Source organism: Trichechus manatus, unplaced genomic scaffold, assembly GCF_000243295.1.
Source record: "Trichechus manatus latirostris isolate Lorelei unplaced genomic scaffold, TriManLat1.0 scaffold00027, whole genome shotgun sequence".
Taxonomy (NCBI): Eukaryota; Metazoa; Chordata; class Mammalia; order Sirenia; family Trichechidae; genus Trichechus; species Trichechus manatus.
In genome coordinates this window covers 2585975-2595639 of record NW_004443963.1, presented here as the reverse complement: position 1 = coordinate 2595639, position 9665 = coordinate 2585975, and the positions used below count along the sequence as shown (strand labels likewise).

At 42.5% G+C, this 9665-nt stretch overlaps 1 protein-coding gene across 1 annotated transcript in view; it reads right to left on the bottom strand.

Moving 5' to 3' along the window:
• Positions 1-1132: 1132 nt before the first annotated feature.
• The window catches only part of DRAM1 (DNA damage regulated autophagy modulator 1), a 59641-nt gene continuing 51108 nt past the window's right edge, over positions 1133-9665 (bottom strand). The window contains exons 6-7 of the mRNA XM_004373759.2: positions 3701-3793; positions 1133-2219 (exon numbers count right to left, since the gene is read on the bottom strand). Coding sequence (XP_004373816.1) covers positions 2175-2219; positions 3701-3793 — 138 coding nt within the window. The 3' untranslated portion in view covers positions 1133-2174. The remainder of the gene's footprint in view (positions 2220-3700; positions 3794-9665) is intronic.

The window sequence follows — 9665 nt, the reverse complement described above, 5'->3', positions numbered from 1 at the left end:
TCTCCGTTTGCCACGCCAGGTGTACCATTTTGTCTAGCAGTTTTGTAACAGTTTCTGTGGTAACTGTCCAGGTTGATGAGCTGTCATAGAATGGTGAAGCCCAAACAACTGAAACATTTACAGTATACAAAGCAAAACAGTCAACATTTCTTGGTGATACAGACATTTGTTTATCAGTAAACTCAATAGTAAACCACAGGGAATCCCATTATGCAACACTACAAATGCCCACAGAGTCATTCCTTTATTCATACAATCAGTGAGTATTTATGAAGCACCTAGTCCCCGCCAGGGTTACAAAGATAAAGATTAAGGCATATCCTCTGCCCTCAAGGAGCTCTCAATCTGATTGTGCAGACAGATACGGAAATGAAGAATGACAATGCATTGTTAAAAGTGCTGGTAACAAAAGTCTGTGCAAAGTAAAACACAACCAGGAATTCATTCTATCACAGGTTCCACAGAAATGGTATGTGGAGTTCCTCCTCCTCCTTTTCAAGTAATGAACATTTGACACAGCCTATATTGCTGGTCTTCAATTCCAGTGTCACAATAGGGACCCACAGCATTACTGCAAGTTACAATGGACCCAAAAATGGTTATCAGGTTTCCATTGTTGAACACTTAGGAGACACGATTTGTCACTGCAGTGGAAGCTGATTGTGGCTGAGTCTCGCCCTTTCACTCATTCAAATAATTACTAAGGAGCTACCAGTCGCATCCTTAGCTTCCCTCCAAGGCTGTCCAAATGGGCTGCTCTGCCCTTGGTACAAGCCCTCAAGGTTCGGTCCCATGAGGCCAGACAGAGGTTTGTGGTCTGGGAGTCCTTAAAGGAGAATTCCTTCTCTTTAATATTCAAACCCAAACCTTCAAGCCTTTTATTTCAAGTTATCACTTCTTCTTCCAGAGTGACTTGCTTTTCATGTGTCCCTCATCATTTGAGTGAAAATGTGGAGACTGTAGGTCCTGCTTAAAGCAAAGAGCCTGACTCGCACTCCTTAGTGTGCGGTCCACTTGGCTACAGGCATTAAAAAGAGGAGCAAATAAAGAGCACCCTGAATTCAGAAGTTTCCTCTGCCCTCTCTCCCTTCTCCTTGAATCTCTTGGCCCTATGTTCTCTTCGACACATTCACTAGCATAAAACGAAATCAAGACCTGAGCTTCAGCATCTGAGTTATGCCAGTAACAATAAAGGCTGGTTTTAGAAATGCTTTTCACAGGTTGGGCTTTTGCAGAACTTTAGTATTAATAAGCAAAAGTCTCCTTTCCACGGCCCTGCCTGCCACAAACCTGAGACAGGCTGGCTGCTCTTCCCCTGTTGCCCACCTAGCAAAGACACGAATCTGAAATCCAGGAGATTTTCCTGTTATCCGGTCGCTTGCTTCCATTTTACTCTGTTGTTCCAAGGCTTTTTATTTCTAATCTGCCTTTTGCTGACTCCATCCCACTGGAATTACTCCCACTGTGGACTGGTAATTAGTAGCAAGGGTCAAAGCCATGGCCCTGTGAGCAGGGAGGCGTAGGGAGAGAGGTTTCAAAATCGAGGCCTTGGGTGTTCACTTAATGTTGATATGCACAGAGGTATTAAGGCTTCTCAATAGGAGCATTTTGCTTAGTTCATCTAAAAATCAGAGTACCTTAATTAGTGTCTATTTATTAGCTAAATCTTCATGATTTGGGTATATGATCATTATATATTTAACTTTATATAAATGCTCTCATGATATAAAATTATACAGTTCATTCTCCAAAAATAAAATTTACAAATGAATACCCCCTCCCCAATTTTATGTTTAAATAAATGTGCTAAACTTAAAACTCCTCGCTTAGTATATTTCCATAAAGCACACAAAATAAAACCAAATCTGTACAAAAATAAAAGCTCTTCATTTTCGATAACACTTTATCTTTTCAGTATGAATTTGTTAATATAAAAAAAGCATCTATTTAGAAAATTATAAAACATTGCTACAATGTTATTCATTATCTACATTCTCTAGGAAAACATACCTTTGGAAATAGTATAACTATTGGGAATGCTTTTGTAATGAGTTTCAAGTCCTGGGTGTGCTGCAGATGCATTGGAATCAGGTCACCGTCAAAACCCTGCCTGTCCTCTATACCACTTTTGGAAACTGTCTCTGACATTGATTGACTGAGATATAATTCTTTCTTCAAATGTCATCATTGATTTCTGTGGATATCCTTAGGGTGGCACTCTTTAAAAAAAAAAAAAGTTCCAAAGAAGGTAAACAATTTCGGTGCCAGCTCTGAAACTTCCCCAACAACTTTGTACCCAAGAGACCATCTCACACTCCTGAAACTACTGCCCTGAGATAATCTTTAAACTTTAAACCAAAAATATCCCCTGAAGTCTTCTTAACACCAGACAATAGTTTAGCATAACTAGTAAAGAATGTCTGCCTTGAACACTGCTCTTTTAAGATCTATCTATATGGAACAGATTGACAACAGCAACTCGAAAGATTAGATAAGAAACATAGGGGGTGGTGAGTTTATGTTAATGGGGGAAGAACAACTCAGAAAAGGAGGGTGAGAGTGGTTGCACAACTTGAACAATGTAATCAATGTCACCAAACTGTACACGTAGAAACATGAATTGGTGTAGTTTTGGCTGTGTATATTCTCAACAACAAAAAAATAAAATATTTAAAAAAAAAAAAAAAAAAAGGAGAGAGACCACCTCACTATGAATGGTTTGTGCTATGCTTGAGTTGGGTCCTAAAGAATTTTCTTGGCTTTCTATATCCTTTAGCTAATAATTCATTTGTTCCAAAATACAAGATTTTCCGTTTCCAGATCTGATTAGGTCCCATCTTCTCTCTGCCTTGAGAACATTTTTTCCAACAATACACTATTTTTTTAAAAAGACACCATGTTATAGTATTTGGATCTAGTAAGCATGACCTTCTCAAAAAGAAAATGACCAGGATATATGACTATAAACATCACAAAAAACATGAAAATTTCATTGATTTAGAGAGCTGTTAGAGATGCTTCCCTTCAAGAATAAACTAAGTTGCATAACACTTATACTTATCTCAAAAACATGAGAAAAAAGAAAGAAGGTGGAGCACACAGCATTTGAGGGCAATGAAACTATTCTATATGACACAGTAATGGTGTACACAAGACATATGTATCGTTAAAATCCACAGGACTATACAACACGAAGAGCAAGCCCTAATATAAACTATGGGCTTTGTTGTTATCGTTGTTGGGTGCTGTCAAGTTGGTTCCGACTCATAGTGACCCTATATACAACAGAATGAAACACCGCCTGGTCCTGCAACATCCTCACAATTGTTGTTGTGCTTGAGCCCATTGTTGCAGCCACTGTGTCAATCCATCTCGCTGAGGGTCTTCCTCTTTTTTGCAGACCCTCTACTTTACTTTATTTATTAATAATATATTAATATTGGTTCATCAATTGTAACGAAGTTACCCCAGAAATGCAAGATGTTAACAACAGGAGAAACTGTGGAGGGGGGGGAAGGTGGGGTGGATAACATATGGGAACTCTATATTGCTGTACAATTTTTTTGTAAACCTAAAACTGCTCTAAAAAAAAAGTCTATTTTTTAGAAAAAGAAGATAGTGGTCTTCTTTTTAAATGCAAGAAATTTTTACTAATCCTAATTGACAACAGTTTATAACATCTGAATTGATAAATACCTACCTGGAAATCTTGGATGAAGGTTAGGAAGTAGAAAATAAAACCAAAGGCCACCGTCCATTCACAGATCGCACTTACCACATGATACACATAATCCTAAAAGCAATGATACAGAAACAACTGAAATTAGTATGCATACTGAACTAATAGTGAGAAGGTCAGACCAGAGGAGAAGCTGCCCACCAAGTATAAAGTGACACCTGAGGAAACGCATTCGGCAAAGCAACATAGGTAAATGTTCAGAGCACTGCACAGTTTAGACGTTGAATGCAATTATTTAGAATATTCTTTCTGGCTCTAACCCACTCAGGTTTTAAGTCTAACTTCAAAAAGCAGAATAAGGACCACAAAATAACGGAGACAGAGAAGCAAACTTGGATTCAACAGAAGAGGCAACTTTCCATGCGAGGCACAACTTGCTGTAAGACTGCTGGAACCTCAAAGTTGAAGGAAATGCTTAAAAAGCAACAAATTAGCACTTGTGCTGTTACTCCAAAGAAGAAGTGAACGCATCTAGATGAAACTGGCTATCACCATTCATTTTGGGGTTTCCCCATTACTATAGAAAATATCAGCTTAGAAAATACTGCTGTTTAACATTAACCACGACATATCTACACGTTAACTGAGTCTGTATCTTCTCGGAGATGGGAAGATGAAAATGGCTTTAATCAGGGGTTCCAAACTCAGCTGTGTAGTGAGGCCAGACCATGAATAAAAATTTTAAAAACTGCTGGTTTTGAAGAAAGGGAGGATGGGGAGGCCATGCCTCACCAGCTCACTTCCATTTTCACCAAACAGAAAAGTGGCCCCTTGTGGCTTCAACAGAAATAAAAAAGCCCACATGCATGCCTCTGTGTGTGTGTGTGTGTGTGTGTGTGTGTGTGTGTGTGTGTGATCTCCTTTTTTAAAAATGCTGGAAACTAATTTAAAAACATTTTAAACACTGTATCAACTAAAAACGCTGGTCCACAATCTGACTTTAACCCATATGCTGAATGAGGCCTGTGGCCTGCCAGTTGGCCACCTCCGATTTCAAATAAGGACTTACTTTCTTTTCCCTACTACACTTTGTTTTGTTATAGATTATTAATGCGAGGAAACAAATGTGCTGGACTGCGGGTCAGTTCTATGGTGACAGTGGTTTTAGTTGATCCGTTTTCATCCAAAGATTCATTGAGCCACATCTAAATCTCATGGACGTCCTCCTCACTGCTCATGGATGTGCTCACCCATCCACAGTTCTCCTCCCAGGTCACAATGAGGAGACACCGGCCAGAGAGGTCTCCTCATGATGGTGACAGCACCCGGGGATCAATCCCATATCATCCCTGGACAGTGTAGAGCTTATAAAAATAGAGACAGAAATTTTGGGAGCATTTCTTTAACATATTAATGAAAGAACACTGAACTAGCAGGAGTCGAAGACTTTTCTTTTGGTCCTAACCCCTCCACTGCACGCACGTGAATGGGGGTAAAGCTCTAATGTTGCTACATAAAATGAGACGATGGCATGATACTTCTCGCCCTCCCTACCAAGTAAGCCAATACAGAGAATGTGCTGTGAAAGTTCTAAAACACTGGTGGTGGTGGTGGTGGTCCTTGTTTGCTGTCCAGTCAATGTCGAGTCAATTCCAACTCACGGCGATCCCACGTGTGCAGAATAGAACTGTGCTCCATATGTTTTTCAAGGCTGTGACCCTTCAGATGCTGATCGCCAGGCCTGTCTTTCATGGCGCCTCTGAGTGGGTTTGAACTGCCAACCTTTCAGCTAGCAGTCAAGCGCTTAATCATCTGCGTTACCCAGGGACTCCTTAATGATTGTTTTATTCAGCGAATTAATGTAAAAGGTTTTCTTTGCATTCGTTGATATTTGGAACAAAAGACAGTACAAGAGTGGCACGGTGAGTTATGGAATGAATAGAAAACCAGGTACTTCACACACTTTTAAGATAGAAAATGGAGTGAAAAGAATTTTTAACTGCCTGGATACTCTCAAGTGCGCTTCCGGGCATCTGATTTGTGGTGGAAGGTCTCCCCCTAGTGTCTATACAGTGAAATACACCTGGGGCTGCTCTCCTGTGAGATTTCACTTAAAGGAAGGAGGAACTGAACACCCTTCAAACCAGGCTAATTCCCTACACCTTAGAGAGCTTATCTTTGATCTCATTCTAACCTATTGGATGATTTGACCATTTTAAAGTTACAATCAATGGAAGCACTTTTTTAAACTCCTGTCTGGATCATTCTCACCATCATCTTCAGCCTCTTGTTCTCTGCTGGTTTCCATCGCCTCCTGGAACCCTCAATCTGGGAAAAAATCCTTCCTCTGGTCCCATTGTCCCCTCTAGCCACCATCTTATTTCTCCTTTTCCTCTCACCTCCAATCCAGAATAGAACTCAGCGAACATTTGATTGATTGCTGAATGAACCATTTCCTCCCACCATTTTCTTTAACCTCCTGCAATAGGTTTCTAACCCCAACATTCTACTGAAACTGCTTTTTGAAAACCATCAGTGACTCCATTATTGCCAAATTCTGAGACCTCATTCTTAAAGACTGTTCAGCTACATGTGCCATAGTTAATCGTTTCCTTTTCCCTTAAAAATGCTCTCCCCTTAGCCTCTGGAATAATCAATATCTTCTCTCATTCCTTAGTAGGAATGAATTGCTATTGCTTCTGCATTTCCACAGTATGATGTTGCTACTTCACTACAGAATTTCTTTTATTCTTCATAGTATTACATTTAGCAGTCAACAACCGGCTATCTGTCCCACTGAACTCTAAGCCTCCTGAGGGCAAGGACCCTACATGCCATGGCTGCCCTTCCCACCCACCAGCCCCCAGCAGAGTCTTGCTCAAGGTAGGGACTCAGTCAATGAGGTCCACTACACCATCCACCTCTGGTTCTTCTCTTTGTTCAGTGACTTTTCCCCTTTATTTCGCCTTTGCTAGAGGCGTTCCTCCACCTGCCCCCATGAAAACATATCTCCTGCCGTTCTCCCGCTAACTCTGTCCTCTCCTGGGGCACCATTCATACCCCTGTATGGCATTCAATGAACTACCACTATAGATACCTAATTGTATGAGTCAATCTCAATTCCAAACATTCGGTCCCCTGTGTTCTGATGTTAGGTCTAGTAAACACGAGTCGTTCTACCCTATCCTCTGAGGGTCCTCAACCTCACCAGGGATCTGGTCCTACGTTCCTAGCTGGACATTCCTCCTTGATGCCTCACTACAGCCTCAGAAGCAATGCTTCTAATACCAGACTCATCCACTTCCCCCTATGAAATCAGCTACCCCTGGTAGGGTAGGGGCCTTATCTCTCTGTTCCTAACAACTCACGCTTTGGTTCTCCCAAAACAAGAATTTGAGAGTCCTCTTGGATTCATCACACTCCTTCATTCTCAAGTGAGTCACTTGCCAGCACCCACCCAAAATTTTCCCCCTATTACTTCCAACCTAGGCAAATATTTATTTGAAATCTGAATTACTAAAACAGCCTTCTCCTCGCCCTAACACCTGGCTCCTTCGTCTTCAATCCATCCCAAGAGTTGCTGGAAGAGGCTGCACAAGCCCGGCTCACTATTATTGACTCCCCATTGCTAACCCCCACCTTGTCTCGTGATTTTGTTTTTCCCTCAGGTTCCAGTCTCTACAAAAGTTTTAAGATGAACCGATGTTCCTCCTTGGAGGGTGGAAAACAAGTGATAATGATCTAAGAATGAAAAACCAAACAAAGCACCCATCTTGTGGTAAGAAAAAGCAGGATGTCGCCAGATAATCCCCAAGGATGTCACCAGATAACCTCTAAGAATACCAGTAGAAGGTTAACTCATCTAAGACATCACCACCTCAAGGGGAAACCAACACAAACTTCTAGGATCCATAATCCTGTCCCTATAAAAGCCTTCAGCCGATCTCCAGTGGGAGAGACGGGTTTTTTGGAGGAATCTATTCCCCGCCGTCTCCTGTATATCAATATATGATAAACATCTTGCTGCTCACCTCATCCCCGTCTCAGAATTGGCTATTGCGGCAGGCGGCTCTAATCGCGTTATTGTGGTAACATTGCCATGACTACTACTCCTCCAGTACACATTCCACTTTCCTGTTCCAAAGCCTTCAAAGCTCACTCTCGTCATCTCGATCAGGTAGGAGACCTCTCTGCCTGCCTGTTAAAGCCTTGCAGAAACTACTCCTTCATAAGTTTATCCCTGACCACGTTTATTTCTCACTCCATCCTAAAATGAACCATCCATTGTACTCGAGCTGATTTTGTCCCCTCTCCTTATCACGCCACACTTCCTTTGGCCTCTGTGGTGCGATGGATCATTTTTGTGTGCCCTTTCTTTCCATGGTCTTGTAACTCCCACCCAGGTGACTGGGTGGGACTGTGCAGATAGGGTAATTGTGGCCCACCAAGGGGATTGGTCAGTTTTGCCATGCCGCTGGGCTTGAAATGAGCCACCCAGGAGGCGAGAAAGAGAGAAGATCCCACCACCATCAAGGAAGAATGGCCAGGAGCAGAGAGCATGTCCTCTGGACTGGGATCTCTGCGTTGAGAAGCTTCTGGAGGCAGACAGAGTTCTTGAGAAGCAGTGGCAGGAAAGACCAGTAGAAGACCATGCAGTGGACTTCCCGGCCCACAAAGTGAGAGAGCTGAATGCCTGGGGTGCCTCTGGGGACTTACTGGCAGGAGCTAAAAGAGCTTTGTAACAGTTACCTGAGCAGGGCAGAGGCCTAGGGCCAGAGAGAGGTGTGCCTTCGAGCACAGCTGAAAAGAGGCTGTCCTGTGCCTGAATTGTAAACTGTTACTTCCCTAATAAACCTTATAATCGTTGAGTACGGTCTGTGAGTTCTGTGTGGACATTGCAATGAATTATTGAACTCAGCAGAGAATAAAAGAGTGCCATGGGAGGGACGGTTGGTGTCTGAATTGGTCAAGATGGTGGAGAGAGGAAGCATGTCTGACCTCTGCCTCATAGGAATCAGCCCTGGGCTCTTGACCTTGATTCCTCTTCCCCTTGTGAAGAAGGAGTATGACATGGCTAGAGCCATACAGCCATTTTTCTTAGCCTCAAGACAGCCCCTCAGCCAGCCCATTTCCTAGAGTTCTTTCCTTCCCTCCTCAGAACCTCCTTAAAGAGAAACAGCCACTGGCTAGCCAGAATTGGCTGAAACAGGTCCTTCCCTTCTTTCTGGCACTCCAGATGACCTTTAGCTCATTAACTGCTTCAGGCATGGTAAATTCTCCAACCCTTGGCAGAGAGCTGACATGCTAATGAACAAAAATGACTAAGTTTCTCCTGCGCGGAGAATTGAACATGGGTCTTAGAAATGCTTACTCATTCTAAAACGCCCTTGTGCGCACACCAGTTTGTATTCTGAAATTGATCCTGCCTATCTAAACCAGCCTCAACAAGCTGCCTGCAAGGCAATCTTGGACGGCACGCAGCTTCATCTGTCTCCTTGCTTCTTGTTGTTGTTGGTAGGTGCCATCAAGTCTGTTCTGACTCATAGCAACCCCATGTACAACGGAATGAAACACTGCCCGTCCTGTGCCATCCTCACAATCGTTCTTATGCTTGAGCCCATTGTTGCAGCCACTGTGTCAATCCAACTTGTCCAGGGTCCTCCTCTTTTTGCTGCCCCTCTACTTTACCCAGCATGATGTCCTTCTCCAGGGACTGATCCCTTCTGATAACACGTCCAAAATATGTGAGACGTACTCTTGCCATACTTGCTTCTAAGGAACATTCTGGTTGTACTTCTTCCAAGATAGATTTGTTCATTCTTCTGGCAGTCCACAGTATATTCAATATTCTTCGCCAACACCACAATTTGAAGGCGTCAATTCTTCTTTGGTCTTCCTTACTCAATGTTCAGCTTTCACATGCGTGTGAGGCGACTGAAAACACTATGGATTGAGTCAGGCACACCTCCTTGCTTGGCCAGTCAAT